Raw genomic sequence first — 17494 nt, 5'->3', positions numbered from 1 at the left:
CCTTAGACATGATAGCACAGTTTCCTGACTGGTGGAAAGATAATGAGTGTGTGGGGAGGGGAGAGAAGGGGGCAACACCTAATTCTTCTCAGAGGCAAATAAACTTCATAGCACTGGCCAGTGCCTCCCAAGCATTAATGTCAGGCCTCAATTTCTCTATAAATAATGCTTCCTTGATTTTCCTTCTTTGTAGGGAGGAAAGCGCGCAGGGCGTACTGGGGAGATCCCTGGAGCTGGGAGGTGGCTGTTCGCCTCCCCTCTGGGGGTCTACTTGTGAGTAGGCACGGCGCGAAGCCATGTCGTGGCTACTCGCGATTCTAAAAGCCAGGTTTACAGAGCACTCGCGGGGTTCTTGAGCGGGTTACCCGCTTCAGAACCACCGGGCTTGCAGCTGAGCCCGGTGGTTCTGACTATTGGCAAAAATCGGGCTAGTGAAGGCTAGCCCGATTTTTGCCGATCGTCCAAATAGCCCCCTTGTCTTTCCAAGGTTCTCTGGGTTCACCATGTAAACCTATCAGTAACGAATGGTATTTTATCCTAAGTTTATATATGTTTTCAGTGTATTTAATTCCCTGAGACATTGGTCTGATGGTGTAATGTTATGCTGGCAGAATAGGTGGTGTGATTTAAAATATTCCTATTGAACTCAATGGAGTGTTTGGTGGGCCAGGGGCACATTTTGTAAGCTTCTGCACTGCACTCAACCCATTATCCACAAGTCCAGTAAACTGCCATCATCTTGCTTTTTCAGCCACGGGCACACCTTACAAATACTGTATATTCTTATGAAAATAACAACAATATTGTCTACATTTCAGTCTAGCTTTATTATCAAAGTAGGTATGTGCACAAATCAAGGTTCACGCACAGGCTCAGCTGAGTTTGGATGCGTTCTCCCAAGTACCCCTGCAGGGCACCACGTGGGGGTATGTGGGACAAGCGCCTCTGCAGTAGGAAGCTGCATGCGGCAGTGGAGAGCAGGGAAGGACCTGCTCTCTCTTTTTTTAAGTTCCCACTCACCCTCCCACTGCCCGCAGTGCCAAACCTGTGCATGAACCTCGGTTTATGCACATCCCTATACTAAAGCAATGATATGAATAAGAGTGGCTTGAAAAATCCAATACACTGGATTGTAATATAAAAGTAAGTAATTTTATTTGATGGGCATAAACCAAGACAATAATGAAATATCAAAACAAAATCCATAATCAACAGTACGGGCATACGCAGATGTCCTTGAATCATAACCAAAGCCAGTATTTAATCAGTAGGATGTTAAAGCCCATGCATCAATCAATCAGTAAAACAGTCTACTATATGCACAGAAAATACTTTTGGCATATATGCTCCACCACCAAGGCACAGGAACTCTATATCTATTGTTGCCTAACCAATATTCAATTTTTTAATTGATTTGTCCAAAAAACAGTGCTGGCAAGAAGCTGTTCTAGGGATATACATTTTATCTCTTTGTAAACAAGGCAACAAAAAGTGCAGCAAATCTTTCATTATAGAATGATGACATTCTATAATGTCATTTACCCACATTTCAAAAACCTTAAACTGAATCAAACCCTCTAAGAGGCAAACTGTGTGTTACAAAAGTCATGCGACTGTATTAGTGTGCTTGCTCTTTCTGATGTAAGCAGTGCATGGGAGTGCATAATCTAGATTGGGGCCATGATTGGGGTAGGGGAACCTTAACCCTTCTCCCTGCTGCAGTCCCAGTCCAGATAGCATCACCACATTTGCTATGTACACACTGGGGTGGGTGGGAGCTTCCATCAGCTCAAATGGAAATGTGTGTGTGTGTGTGTGTGTGTGTGTGTGTGTGTGTGTGTGTGTGTGTGTGTAAATATGGACAGGTGTGTTCCACACTGGGACAGAGCAGAGAGTGGGGTTGAAGTTGAGCTGTCCCATGCCACAGTCCTAGTCCAGATTGCATACCCCCAGCCCAACCTGCAGCAAGCACACTGGATCCAATGACATGACTAGTGTCACTTGTGGTTTGACCCTAAGACAACAGATGGCATTTGGTAAGGGTCAGTGTGCCCTTACCAAAGTCAATGCTTCCTTTAGTCTTTTCAACTACTGCAGGATGCCTACCAATATGGGAAGTCATATGACCGCAAGCAAAAGCTGAGCAATCTTATGCAGTCAGGAGTTTCCCCTTAGTCCACTTGGATAATTCTGCTACTGGAAACAGAAGCCCTGTTCTTACATGATGTTCAGCCTTCATGTCATTAGTATATAGTTTACACAGATAGAGTTCTGTATACAGGTAGTTAGTTATTCACACCAGGGATGTAGGAAAGTTGGCAATGGCCTCTCCCCCACCACCTCCCCCCCCCCGCCCGCTGCCCACCTGTTGGGAAGGGCAATGGGCATTGCATCCAGGTTTCAATGCTAGCCACATCCCTTGTGCCAGCATCAGCATGTCAATGCAGGGGGTGTGGCCAGTATCAGGGCACAGCTGCACCACCCATAGCCCATCCCTCTCCTAGTCAGCAAGCAGTTCCATCGCCGGCTGGGTGCTTAAGTGAGCAAAGCACCCAGCTGGTAAAGGCACGAATGCACCAGCCACCAACTACAATTTGATTTTCTAAGATGTGATTAAATTCGTTAATTCGTGACAAAAAGATATTACCTCCCTATAATGATGTTTGTTTTGGTGATTTCCCCATTGTTTTGTGGATTTTTTGAACTCTGGTTAATGGGATTTTGCCGGTGAAGGTAGGAGTTAGCAGCACTTCCTATCATGAATCTTACCCGAGTTAATAAGTATTCCTTATTACTACTGACTGGGGGAATAGCTCCATTGTTCTGCCCAAGAGACTCCACTCTTGGCTGAATTTTTATTGAATCCCAGATCTTTTCTCAGCTTTCTATTGTAGCCATTGGATTCCACATCTTTCGCACCATTGAAGTCAACAGGTTGATGGGGCAGCTGCTGAGAAACCCAGGCATCTATGCAGATTTCGAGTTCCTGGCTTTTTGGCAGACTCAGTACAACAATATGAATGCTGTGAATTTATTCTTTGCTTGGATTAAGGTATCTTGCTGGGTTCCTCTAGACCCTTCTCTGCTTCTCAAGTTGCTTATGGTTTTGGTCACTATCTGAGGGCTAAAACCTTTCCTCCTCCTAAGGAAGCAGAGGTGGAAACTGTAAGAGGCATAAAGTACAAATAAAACATGAGGGGGAAATTATTAGAGGGGATACAATGGTGTAGAAGAAAAAGCTGAAGGACAACAGAAAAAGAGAAACAGAGTTAAAGAGAAGGAGGTTGGTTGTTCATGATATTCAGTGAGAAGCTGATGTAGTGCAGTAGCTAGGAAACAAATCAGGAGGTCCTGGATGGACTTTTGTCTCTGCACTGAACTCACTTGGTATCCTTCAGCAAGCCAAAAGAGCATGGAGGGGAAGGTGAACCCAAGCTGCTATGGTAACTTAAGGGGGAAAGTGACTCGGGGGGGGGGGGATCCTGTGGTATTTTTATCTCTAACTCAGAGACAACTATGAATTAGATAACACAAATCAGAATCATTTCAGAATCAGAATCATTTGTTATCTTTGTAACAGCAAGAGTGATAAAATATTTCAGAACTGTGTTTTAGTAGGGGTGTGCACAAAACCAGTTTGCCCAGTTTGGTTCAAGTCTGAAATGGACTTGAACCAAACTGGGCATGTTCAGTTTTGTCACCCCGAATGAGGGACCCAGCTTGACTCGAATTGACCCAGCTGGTTCAGGAGTTCTAAAATTAAAAAAATTATTTAATTTTTTTTACTCACTGCCAGGTTCAGCAGTGGCCTTGGGGGGTGCAGCTGCAGGGGGGGGTTCCCTCTCTTCCCACCGGCCTCCCCCAGTCTCCAAAGGGCAGAGGCGTATCTAGGGAAAATAGCGCCTAGGGCAAACACTGAAATTGCGCCCCCTGTCCAAGCATCTGACACCCATCTTTCAGATAACTTTACCATAATATCAGCTGAAAAATACAAGTCAGGCTCGTTAATCTTTTAATATTTCAAAAACTATTTTAGCAGTGGACTTAGCCAGATCAAAAAATGCTGGAAAACTACAAATTTCACTATGCTGGGGCTCATCAAATACCCAAATACTATGTGGAGGTGTGCTTGGAAAACTAAACAGAAGTGCCTGTCTAATACTCTACTATGTATTTTAGCATCACCATTACATAAGTTTTAAAAATAAATGGAGAATTTGACTTTTCCCAGATACTCTGTAAATAATTAAAGGATATGCAGAGTAAACTGTGTCACTGCTTGGAATATATTCTAGTCTTTCAGAAAGACAGTTAAAATGAGAGAAAGAGAGCAAGAAACTCCCAGTGGGCCTTAAAACTAAGGATTTCACACTGATTCAAAGACAAACTCACCATTAATAGCCATATTAGCAAGACATCACATTTAAGTCACTTATCACAAGAAGCAAAGTAAGAGCAAATGAATGCAATCCTAGCTCATAAGCATCAGCTCAGTATTCACAAGCCCTGATTCTCTGTACATAGTGCCAATCTGAATATGTGTACAGTGACTTATATTATATATTATTATTATTTTACCTGTAGCCCCTTTGGGGGGCTTCCTAAAGGCTGGGGGTGCAAAGGTTTGCAAAGGTTCCTCCTCCCCCCACTGGCCTCTAGGGCCTCGCAGGGACCATTTGAGCATGTGCAGTGGCCATTTTTAAAAATCTTTTTTTTAAAATGGCCACTGAAAACAAAATGGCCACCGCGCATGCTCAAATGGCCTCTGCAAGGCCTGGCATGACCTAGGGCCTCACAGAGGCCATTTGAGCATGCATGGTGGCCATTTTGTTTTTGGCAGCCATTTTTTAAAAAAAATTAATTTTACAAAATGGCACCCCCCTTCAAGTGGCGCCCAGGGCACGTGCCCTGCCTGCCCTATCCCTAGATACGCCCCTGCTGAAGGGCAGTTTCAGCTTGTTTTCTGGCCATTTTTGGCCCTTTCTGAGGTGGTGGCAACCAGGTCACCTGGTCATGCAAATGGCCAGGGTGCATGCACGGTGGCCTCCAAAATTGCCACCACTACCTCAGAAAGGGCCAGAACAGCCCAAAATAGCCCTTCAGAGACTGGGGGAGGCTGGCAAGAGAGGGGGAACTGCTAGAAACCCCACCGTGGCAGCATACACATACCCAGGCCACAGCCAACTCAGAAATGAGTTAAAATCCAATTTAAAAACCTGTAGAATCCCCAAAGCAGCCTAAAGCTGGCCGAGAGGCTACCTCAAGGTTGAGCCGGTTCACACATCCCTATATTTTAGAACTGTATGATTATTGGTCAAGGACTGTAATAAAATATGTATCTATGTTTGTATCTACCTATCATATCATGCAGTATTCCACTGAATGTTCAATAATATTTAACCTTGTTATGAGGATCGAGATTGATGCATCCATCTAAGATTAGAAACCTTTAATACTGTATGGTGGGGTCCAAAAAACCTGACCCCAGCATGCTATTATAAAAAAAATAGTGTGTGTGTAACTATTATATTATATATACTCCTATAAGTATAGACACATGTTTTGATGTGATTTTTGAATGATTAAAGATATATTCTGTGTATTAATGTTTTGATCATATTAATTCAAAGATCTTGATGATTCTGTGGAATATTGTTATGACAGAATATTAATTTTTTATTTAACTTGCAGTTACCTCTGAAGAAGCATGAGATCTTGAAACATTCCAGGCATTTTTTTATTTTTTGCCTTATCTCTTTCTTGGTTTATATTAGTGCTAATTCTTTTTCTTTTCCTCCCCCCTTTTTTTCTTTGCCTCTCAGCCTCATCCCCTACCAGCTGCAATATAGGGATAAAAAATGGGGGAGGCAGATTCTCAAACACATGCTATGAGGATAATAATACTTACCTGCCTTACTTGGGTTTTGTAAGGATTATAAAAGATAATTTATATGAAGCATTTTGAAGTGCTATAAAAATACATTATAATCATAATGAGACATAATACAACCACAAGTGCAGAATGGGTTGGGACATCGGGGGGGGGGAAGAGAGAAACCCAGTACTTTTCCATCTGGAGAACCACCAGGTAGCATTGTACAGCCCACATTGGTCCCCTATTAATCATGTAGAATGGTGGATCCATTTTCTGATCTCCCAAATGAGCCCTTTGCAGTTGTTTGTTAAGTAGGACACAGGCTATTCCTGCCAGACCTTTGTTCTCACCATTCCATCTCACATAAAAGTGCTTTAGCTTTGCCAAAAGATAGTAGTATTAGATGGCGACCCTTGACTTGCACCTATCTTTTCTTTCCCATCCAGATATTCAAATACATTAGCTTTAACAAAACCATGACCCAGCTCTCCTCCACTCTGGCCCGCTGTGCCAAAGACATACTAGGCTTTGCCATCATGTTCTTCATCGTCTTCTTTGCCTATGCACAGCTCGGATACCTTCTCTTTGGAACCCAAGTGGAAAACTTCAGCACCTTCGTTAAATGCATGTGAGCATACTCCCCCTTCTTCTTCTTCTTCTTCTTCTTCCTCTTCCTCTTCTTCTTCCTCTTCTTCTTCTTCTTCTCTCCTCCTCCTCCTCCTCCTCCTGGTCATGGACAATCCACAAGAATCGATAAGAAATATATTGTGGGACACAGCACTCAGGATTTGTACTTTCGGCACAGTGTGATCTGGGTATCGTAGGATTGGTGAATGAATAGCCCTGTCCCTGGGACAGGAGATCAAACTAAATGGTGACCAGCTGGTCCACTGTTACACTGAATCTTGTAACATGCAGCATCAGTCTACCGAATGAGTGGTTACTAATACTGACCATTAAAACAGCAAAAAGAAACACACAGAGGTTAAAATGGCAATGAACTGTACTTTGCCAATAAATGCTGCAAAGATCCAGCAGTGTCTAAAATACCAAGAAGTCATCATAATGCTCTGCTACCTCTATAATGTTATGTTATGAGAATGTGAATTCTGCAGGCTTGTATTAGAGTATCATAGCTTTATTGATACTTGGTAAGCATTGCAACGCTTGGAGGTATATGACACCAGTGATGCTGATAAAAGGAGGAACTTATTGCAACATTTTATTCAAAATGAAGCTTTCTTTTGTCTCTTGAATCTATATTTGTAACATTCTAATTCTGAATATTTGTATACTGAAACCCAAGTTTTAAAATTTAGATTTAGCGTAAACATTGAAATTTTGCTCCAGTATGTGTGTTTTATCACTTATATGTGTGTTTTATCAGGTATAAGCATAAAACCTGCTAACTTGATCCAGAGTTCTTTGTAGAAATTCAAAATATGAAGTTTTAGTTTCATATTTTGTAGAAACCTGAACCCAACATTCAGACTTAAAATCGTGTTAAAATTCTGATTCCAGTTCAAATCTTGTTTAACCACATTTCTCTTACTTAAATTGGTTTCAACAATGCTAGTTACTGATAGGAGTAATTTTGTAGTAATTGTCCCCTGCTTGGTTTTATTTAAATTGTATTTAATTGTTTTATTATTGTTTTGACTTATTTTTCTGTAAAACACCTTAATATCCCATTTGGGTAAGGTATGATTGAGAGGGTGGTGGCCTCCCAGCTCCAGGTGGTCTTGGAGGAAACTAATTATCTAGACCCATTTCAAATTGGCTTCCGGGCGGGCTATGGGGTGGAGACTGCCTTGGTCGGCCTGATGGATGATCTCCAACCGGGAGTTGACAGAGTGAGTATGACTCTGTTGGTCCTTTTGAATCTCTTGGCAACCTTCAATACTATCGACCATAGTATCCTTCTGGAGCTCCTGAGGGGATTGTGGGTGGAAGGCACTGCCTTGCAGTGGTTCCGCTCCTATCTCATGGGTATATTCCAGATAGTGTCTCTTTGACACTGTTGTTCTTCAAAATCTGAACTTTCATATGGTGTCCTGACCCTCAGGGCTCTATATTGTCTTCGATGTTGTTGATCTACATGAAGACTCTGGGAGAGATCATCAGGAGATTTGGTGCAGGGTGTTATCAGTATGCTGATGACACCCAACTCTATTTCTCCATTTCAATCTCATCGGAGAAGGCATAACCTCCCTAAATGCCTGCCTGGAAGCAGTGATGGGCTGGATGAGGGATAACAAACCGAGATGAATCCAGATAAGACAGAAATACTTATTGTGCGTGGTCAAAACTTGGGAGACAGGGGTGCTTCTGGATGCAAACCTCTCCCTAGTGTCCCAGGTTGAGGTGGTGGCCAGAGTGCTTTCTTTCGGCTTTGGTTGATATGCCAGTTGCGTTCATGAGATGAACTACCTCAGAACAATAGTACATACACTGGTAACCTCCAGACTGGACTTCTGCAATGCGCTGTATGTGGGGCTGCCTTTGTACGTAGTCTGGAAACTGCAGTTGGTACAGAATGTGGTGGCTAAGGTGATCTATGGGTCATCTAGGATAGACTATATTACTCCTATGTTGAAAGAGCTATACTGGCTGCCGATAAGTTTCCGGGCAAAATACAAGGTGCTGGTTATTACCTATAAAGTCCTAAACAGCTTAGGACCTGGGTTTTTAAGAGAAAGAGCCCCATCACCCGTACATCTATGGTTGCCACTGGCTTGTCTGATGGCTACTCAGGAACGGGCCTTCTCTATTGCTGCCACTGGGCTTTGGAATGCTCTCCCTGTTGAGATTAGAGCCTCCCCATCTCTGGCAACTTTTTAAAAGGCACTGAAGGCGTATTTATTCACCCAGGCTTTTAATTAGAGTTATAGTTTTAATAATTTTAATGTTGGGTTTTAAATGATTATAATGCTAATGATTTTAATATTTAAATGATTTTAATTGTAAACTACCCAGAGATGCGGGTTTGGGGCAGTACAGAAATATGCTAAATAAATAATAATATAAGTGTGGTATACAAATGTTGTTAGGATTAATATTATTAACAATATCAGTATAGCAGTTTGAGACTGATGGAGGTTGATAGGGATGTGCTGGAACGGGATTCAGCTGTCTAAATCATGAGCACCTCCCTTTAAATTTGAGGGCTCACTCCGCCCCTTGAAAGCAGCGGAGAGCATCCCAGTCCTCCCCACCCCCATCCCCCCGCAGCTCTGCCTGTGTGCCAGTGGCGCATCTCCCAGCTGCCCTTGTATGGCTGCTGGCCATGTGTGTGGTGTCAGCCCTCGAACCATGCTGACCGTGCACTTGGCCACTTCACATGCACAGAGGCCATGTGCATGCCAGTGCCATACAGAGGCAACTGGGAGATGCCCTTCCAGCACGCAGGCATAGCTGGGGGGAGCGCTAGGTTGCCAGTAATGGTGGCAAGCAGAGGAGGAGCAGGTTCGTACCTGCTCTCTCCTCTGCTTTAAAGGGGCTGTGTAAGCCCTTGAATTTAAAGGGAGATGCCCATAAGTCAGCATTTTGGCACATCCCTAGAGAATACGACAGTCGAACAGATAAATGTAGAACTTTTTTTAAAAAATCCACCTCCATCTTCAGGTAGATTAAATGCTGAATGAGGTAGTAATAAACAAACCAAATCAGATGTTGTTCAGATGTCACAGATGTTTACAGGTACGTTTAATTCCACAATAAAGTGGGAAAGTGTACAGAGATTACTCCTCTATCTTTACTTCTAATGTGTCAGGGGAGCAGAGAAGGTTTCAGGAGGATGAATAAGGGGGGAAAAGGTGTCAATTTCCACTTTCCCCCTTCCGTGAGTCCCAATCAGTGCTACAAAGCTATAGTTTCCATATGACTGTATGGGGAGGTTTCGTGAGTGGGGGGAGGAAAAAGGACACCTTCCTTTTCCATTCTCCCGAAGCCTACTCTCTCCTCACTATCAAACAATAAACTGCTCAAATAGAGCACTTGTAGCCATACCAAACAAACCCCTTGATCACTATATAGCACAGCAGGGAAAGATTCAAGAAGGTGGGGAGGGGGGAAACTGACCTTTTGAGTCCTGATCACCACCACTATATGCTTCTGTTCGATGCTGCTCTAAGAATACTCCTGCTAGGGTCTGTGGATGCAATGCAACATTTTGTTGCAGGTCACAAATTCTTTAGCGTTAGTTATCACTAAGTCATCATTTGTTTGTTTGTTTGTCAATCATATTTTTATACCGCCTAATATGTACTTCTCTAGGTGGTGCCTAGAGTCATCACTTGTAATGTCTAGTCCAACCTTTATGCCATCCAGCCATATAGTACTGACCACCACCAATTTCTACTCTCTAGCTTCACCCAGTTTCGAATAATTCTTGGTGACTTTGACTACAATGCCATCGACAATGCCAACAGGATCTTGGGGCCTATATATTTTGTCACCTATGTCTTCTTTGTCTTCTTTGTGCTGTTGGTAAGGTTTTTTTATTAGCATTATTTTTAAAAAGCTTTCCATGTGCAGAGATTGCTGTTGTTCTTTGAGTTAGCTTAATGTCCTACCGGAGATTCCAAAGAGATAAGAAGGTAACTTGGACCACAGACTATGCCAGCACCAGCAGTAGCCAGATTTTCTCAAAGTTCCCACTAGAGGGCACAGGCTCCTCATGGTTCCAGCATGTTCAGGGGACTTTGGTGGGCTCCCCATCCTTCTCTGAAGATTTCCCATATAACTCAGGCTATGGGAGTTGGGGACAAACATTAGAGGGGGTTATTGCATGCATGCCCTGCTTATGAGCTCCCAGAGGCATCTGGCTGGAGAGAAGGAATAACCACATTCATATGTAATGTGGGACTGCAGGTCCGATAGTTCTCCCCTCCTCCGCCCACTGACCTGTCCGCCTTTGGATATAATGGGTAGGATCTGAACACCAGTCTGCGAGACTGCAGAGAGGAGGGGGAACTGGCTGTGCAGGCTTCCTTCTGGCATGAGGACAGCCCCGGCATCCAATTACAGCCAGAGAGAGGGAGAAGCCTCTTTACTCCCATTCATTCAATGGAGTAAGGCAGAGAGCTTATCTGTATCTCGGTCATTTGGACAAGTCCATTTGATCCTATGTATTCCTTTCTACAGAACATGTTCTTGGCTATTATCAATGACACCTATTCCGAAGTCAAAGAGGAGCTTTCAAACCAGAAGAATGAACTACAGCTCACAGACATCCTGAAACAGGTTTGTGCATTCATTTAAAAATTCTTTGGCTGACATTCAAATGAATGAAGCGCTGGTACAGTGACGCTGCACTGGTGCCACCTGGGGAAGGGTGTTCCCTGATCTTTCCTTCCCTCTGAAGGGTCGCGAAACCTGATGGTCACACAGCCCTCAGGGACATATTTTTGGAAGTCACAGTTAGCTTCAAAGGGAAGGGGAGATCCGCAAGAATTGCCCCTTCCCCATAGCACCAGCACAGCATAATCTGGACGTTAACCATTTACATTACATACTTTTGATTAGGTTTGGGAGGGCTTGTACACTGAGTGAATGTTTGCTACAATCCTTTTGGAAAGTGATAGTTAATGGGAGAGGAAATGCTGAGCTTCTTGTATGAGTTTTATCAATGCAAGACATGGGAACAAACTTGACAGAGGAAAACAGAACCTGGATTAAAGTGAATGGCAAGGAGAGAAGGACCAAGAAAGTCTCTTCTTCAAGTGGCCAGTCATCATGTACTTTGAAATTCTGGCTGAGGCTTTATGCAACTGAGGAAAGCCAACAGAGAAACTAGAGGGGAGAAGAAAGTGGATTGGTTCAGACATCTATAGCTAACTGCCAAGCATGTGGTAGGAGTGAACCAATTTTGACTGAACCAATTCATGAACAAATCTGGGTCAGATGGGGCAGGCTGGAGGCACAAGTTCTAATGGGAGCTGATGAACCAGTGAAGAGCTAGCGATATCTGAATGCCTTTATGGCTTATCGGGTCCTGACCCTTCCTGAACCTCTAGGGTAGCCTCCTCCTGAGGAGGCACCCAGATGAGTCTCTCCCTCCTCCTGAGTAGACCCATTAGGAGGAGAACCCCAAACAGCCAGCTTTGCCTTCAGAGTTGGTGCTCTTTCCTGGCCCAGCATTGCCTCTTCTCCTGGGGACCCAGAAGTAATGGAGGGGCTCAAGAAGAGGAACCAAAACCCCATCAGGAAGCACTGGGTCCTCAGGGCATCAGGGTTCCGCAAGGGGAGCAGCTGGCTCTGGCTGCTCCAGTTCTTATGGTTCCAGGAGGTTGTTATCAGGGGTGGAGACCCAGGCCAGGGCAGGCTTCCCCTCTTCCCTTGAATTGGTCTCCCCTGGGTCAGTGTCTGGTGAACCCCAACAGGTCACCACTTTCAACAAGCAAAGTATTTGCAACTTCCCTGAAGCATCTGTATTCAACCCCATTCAATGTGGAATGAATGGAAAACTGGGCAGAGAAGACTTGTGAACTGAATTCCATGGCCTATGAAGGATGGTGTTTCAGATTCTGACTTTAATGTCACCATGTTCCAGCGTGTTAATACTGCTGCCATTCCTTTTCTCTGTCCGCAGTGAGACAGTAAGGCTTAACTGTTGCTTGCATCTCTTGGCTCCAGGGCTATAACAGGACACTGATGCGGCTGAAGCTGAAAAAAGATCGGATCTCTGATGTGCAGAAAGCTTTGCAGCAAGGGACCAAGGAACTAGAATTTGAGGATTTTAAGAACAGCTTGAGAGAGTGAGTTTTTAAGCAGTTTCAAAGTCTGCCATGGCCTTTCCCAGCTGTCCACCACACCGCAGACTGGGATCTGCTTTCAAATATTTTCTGATGCTAGAGTTTCTCACATTGCATACAAAAGGGGTTCCCAAACCCGCTTGTCAAGTCTTTCATTTGGAATCTGAATGTTAACTGTTTAGACCTGGCATCATCTCCTTGCATTCTTACTCTTTCTCCTCCCTTAGGCTAGGCCATGCTGAGCATGAGATCACAGCAGCCTTTGCAAAGTTTGATAAAGATGGTAACCAGATTCTAGATGAAGAGGAGCAGAAGAGAATGAGGAATGACTTGGAGGAGAAGAGGGTAAGGTCCAAAGGGGAAAGATCTATTCAATCAGTACTGGCTGACAGCCTGACTAAATGTCCTCAGGGAAGTCCCATTGTATTTAAAAGTACCAGTTAGGTACACAACTGAAGTCAGTCACTGGTTATGCTCCAAAACACTGATTTGCAGAGCCCATGTTGCAAGTTCAGGCTCAGGCAGTAGGTTAGAGTTAGAGTGGAGCACTTTCTCCAGTTTTCCTTGGGATTGGTGCTTCTGGTGCTAAAGAACAATGGAGGTGAAGTGAGAGAAATAATGGACAAGAGGCTCTTGGTGAGATGTGAATGAACGTTCAGCAACCTGCAGGGTCTTTGAGTTGCAATTTTCTGAAAGGCAGAGTAGGGCTGATGAGAGCCAGAGAACCCAGGCAATGGTCAGCTGGTGCAGTAGTGGAAAGAGCAAGCTATTGGGGCAGAAGATGTCAAAGCCCAGGTGTGATGGTTGTGAAGGGCCCACTAGATGTAGGAGCTTCAGGAACCAACTGATGGGTGTTGTGATGGTTGGGTAGAGCAGCAAAATACCCAAATCTTGGCCTGCAAAGCATAAAAGTATTTCTCCCTGCAAATAAGACTAATGAAAGCTCAGCAAGAAACATTCCATTAGAAACAAAGCAGATGTGAATCAGTCTCTTGGACCCATGACTATGAACTGGAGTTTTAAAAACATTATAGCCAAATCAGAACAGGACAAAATGACCAATCACCTTTCATTTTGCAGGTTGCTCTCAATGCAGAAATTGAGAACTTGGGGAAATCTTTCCAGGGCAGCAGTTTGGAGGATGCTCCGCTTGCCTTGACAGAGACAAAGAACAATCAAGCAAACCAATCCAGCTTGGTGTCTGAGGAAGGATTTAAAACGTGTGTATTATTAGTGCAGAGACTGAGGACTTTCCTTTCCTCCTGAGTGCCTCAGGCAGCCATTCTACAGTGCATGGGGCTAGTGGGAGGGAAAGGTACTTGGGAGCCATAGGGGCATCAGGTCTCCTAAAACTCAGCCCCTGAGATAGGGGCCAGAAACTGGGTGCTAAAATGAAGGGAGTTGGGTAGGGGGAAGTGAGGTATAGTGGCAAGTATGGTGGGGACACAGATATTACCTGGCTGGTCAGGGGAAGAGCCTGGCTTCTACCTGGTACTTGAGTAGAATGTGATAGCCATGGGAAGGGCCAGGGGACAGAGTGAATGGCAAAGGTTCTCAAACTAAGCTGAAAATAGTTTGTCCCATCCCCTTGATTTTGGTCCCTCACCCTGAGATTGTATTCCTTTCCTTGATGATCTTCAGAAGAAGGAGACTTCTTCAGAAGAAGGAGAATTTTAAGTCAAATTCAGACCTGGCAACCCCAGTTGGGGGAATCTCCTTACCTGTGAATTGCTGATTTGCGAGCTCCTCCTTTAATTCCCTCTGATGTAAATAATTTTTTAAAAAAATTATTATACAGTGCCATTGATGTCCCACATACAAAATATGAAAGGACAAGTCCCTGCCTTGAAGGCCTTACAATCTGCAGTTTGACACAGGGAGACAACAGAGGACGGGGAGGGAAACTGGGGCAGGGATAAACAAGGACAGAATATCCACTTTTCAGTTACACATACTTATGCTTAGTTCAGGCACAACTGATGACAGAAGGTCCAGGATGGTTAGGGACTTCCTTAACTAGTGGCAAATCCAGCGTCACACCCTGAAAGAGGGCTCTGAAAGATGCTTACTTTCTTCCACAGACTCCTGCGGCGGGTGCTGCAGTTGGAGCAATCAGTTGGCAGCATCATGGCCAAGACTGAAGCTGTCGCGAATAAGCTAGAGGGCCTAGAGAGAACCAAGCCAAAGGAAAAAGACCCAATGGGCAAGTTTCTTGACAACAAGAGCAAAGTAGGTATTCTAGATCCAGGTCAGTGCTCCTTCTAAGAGGGATTCCCAGATGTTGTTGACTACAACTCCCATAACCCCCAATCAAAGACTACTGCAGCTGGGGGAACACTGATCCATCTCTACAAGGATGGCCCAAGATATTGCAGTGCCTGAGGTGAGGAGCCTTGCCCCACATCCCTCGTGCGGGCCAGACTCTTTCAAAACCAACTCTTTGAAAGTGCATGCGGAGCAGGGAGGAGGGAAGGTTGCCAGCAGCCTCCAATCCTCTCCTTGTGCTTCTTGCAACCTTTGCAAGGTGTGTGAGGGGAGGCATTCCTTGCAGGGGTGTAGCTATAATTGAGTAGAGGAGTTCAAAGAATCCGGGGGGCCCAGCTCCACCCTTCCCTATTTTCTTCATTATCTCCCTCACTCTGAGGGGCTGCTGGGGAGAGGGGCAAACATGGGCCCCCTCTCCCCTGGCTACACCCCTGACTCCTTGCAAAGTTTACGAGTCATATTGGTTCAAAGAGCAGCTCCAGAGGTGACAGTAGGGCATCTCAGTGCTCTGCTGGCACCCCAGTAATCTGCTTCCCAAGGCAACTGTCCCACCTTGCCTCCTGAAAGGGCCACCCCTGTCTCTCTGCCCTAGATGCAATATCCACGACACTGATCCACCATCCAGTGGAGAGAGGCAAAGACTTCCACTTAGGGGTGTTTTCTTTTTCACCCTCTGCCTTTGGATGTCGTAGTGGCCTAATAGCATAAATGGGTTCAAACAGGAAAGAACAAATATGCATGCAGAGGAGCAAGCTCTCCACACACAGCTGTGTACAGGTGGCCCAACTCCCACGGTTTTGAACAACTGCAGTCAGTCAATGGAGACCCGACCTTGGTATACACGATTTTAAAAATTCACCTGTCCATGGTTTCAGGGTGGCCGGAAATGACCTCCGAAGTAATTTCCAGTCACCATTTTGCTGGATGGAGCCATTTTGTGGCTCTTTTTCATTTGAAATCACTGAAACTGGGGGTTTCGGGGGGCATTGCTGGACTCAGAGCATGGTATGGTACTTTATTTTCTTATTTCTGCCATTTTTAGCCATTTGTAATATTTTTACCCCACAAAAGGCCTTCTTTTACTCCAGAAACCCAAACCCCACAATTCCCATTGCCCCAAGGTCTCATTATTGGTTGTAGCTGAGAAGGGAACCCCTGCAGATAACAAGGGCCACCCGTACACATATCTTACAGTATCAAGCTACCAAAATCATGGCTAGCAACTTCCTATTTGGGACAGGTGAGGGTGAGTTTGAATGAGGGCGAGCTCCTTCCATGTATCTGGTGTTGGAAGAAAGCGCAGAAGTCCTTTGCCTACAAATCCTGCCCCTGAATGAGCAGATTCTTTTCCTTTCCCCTGCCTGCAGGAAGAACAATTCCACCAAGGTCTGGTCAGCAAGAAAGAAGGTGGACTGGAGGTGGCATGTATGCAGGAGAACCTCATCAATATGAACTCTTTGAGTACCAGTAATGCGATTTACCCCATTCCACCCAAGACAGGGCTACCAGGGTGTCAGATGCCCAAGAACATCTAGTGCAATCTAATATGAACTTGAAGTTCTTTTCTGAATATTCACACCTTGGTTAAAAGATACCATGCCTACTGTTTCACTACTGTTTGACTAGTCAGAAGAGGTAACCACAAGTACTACAATCAGGCTTATTTATATATGTGAGCAGTTGTAATGGGAAAGGATACATCTAGCTTTGGGGATTTCAGAATCCATGTTTTGTATCTGGCTCTTCAGTGTTTAAATTGACCCAAATCCCAACCAGTTCTGAAGCCCCTGGAACTCTGGGAACATTTGGCATTCAGAGTTGCCACTTTGCAAAAAAATGATTTTCCTACATGGATTTAATTTCCATGTAGAAAAACCATGTGTACACTGTAACATGTGACAAATACAAAGATATCTATTTTGCCGTGTGTGTGTGTGTGGTGAGAATCTGCTGCCTCAGATGGAACCGTTTGTACAAATACATATTCTGCTTGTTTATTCTATGAAATAGATGTGGCAATTTTTAAAAAAAATTTTTGGCAGCCCAGAGTACATACGGGTCCATAATATTTATTATAATACAGAAGGACGTCTTGGCACTTTACAGAATGATCAAAATCATTGATTTGTATTCAAAAAGGAATGCTAAATTATCAGTCAAGTGTTTGGGTGTTCTCTTCTTGTACATGAATTAAAGGCATTCATATTGCTATTCCAGCCATCTCCCATAGTTTAAGCCCAGTTTCTGACCAAACTGCTTATTTCTCCCACTTTTCTCGTTCCTGTTAATAAATGGGGGATGATGAGTGGTTTCAGATAATGCAACAGACTTAATGAGGATTTCATATGTTGTTCTTCATTTATATTTCTCTCCCAATAGAGTCCAAAGTCATGTGCAAGACTGCACAGAAGCCATTGCACCCCAGGGTTGGACTCATTGCTATAACCTGCCATGTCATTTCCTGTGCCCCTCTAGCCCTTCCTGGGCTCCTCTGTGATTCTTAACACAAAATCCACTTGCCTTGATCTCCTGTGGTAAATGATCTCCTTATAAATGCCATCTTGCCTTGATCTCCTTGTAAATGCCACCACCAGCTTGA

At 44.3% G+C, this 17494-nt stretch overlaps 1 protein-coding gene across 1 annotated transcript in view; it reads left to right on the top strand.

Annotated features, from left to right (window-relative positions):
* The window catches only part of PKD2L1 (polycystin 2 like 1, transient receptor potential cation channel), a 50132-nt gene extending 33277 nt beyond the window's left edge, over positions 1-16855 (top strand). Inside the window, exons 7-15 of the mRNA XM_053310203.1 lie at positions 2882-3052; positions 6322-6503; positions 10243-10363; positions 11021-11119; positions 12512-12633; positions 12858-12975; positions 13711-13850; positions 14712-14859; positions 16263-16855. Coding sequence (XP_053166178.1) covers positions 2882-3052; positions 6322-6503; positions 10243-10363; positions 11021-11119; positions 12512-12633; positions 12858-12975; positions 13711-13850; positions 14712-14859; positions 16263-16430 — 1269 coding nt within the window. The 3' untranslated portion in view covers positions 16431-16855. The remainder of the gene's footprint in view (positions 1-2881; positions 3053-6321; positions 6504-10242; positions 10364-11020; positions 11120-12511; positions 12634-12857; positions 12976-13710; positions 13851-14711; positions 14860-16262) is intronic.
* The last annotated feature ends 639 nt before the right edge of the window (positions 16856-17494 follow it).

This window comes from Hemicordylus capensis, chromosome 3 (genome assembly GCF_027244095.1).
Source record: "Hemicordylus capensis ecotype Gifberg chromosome 3, rHemCap1.1.pri, whole genome shotgun sequence".
NCBI classification, from domain to species: domain Eukaryota; kingdom Metazoa; phylum Chordata; class Lepidosauria; order Squamata; family Cordylidae; genus Hemicordylus; species Hemicordylus capensis.
Note: the sequence above shows the minus strand (reverse complement) of the source record. Positions and strands in the feature narration are given on the sequence as shown.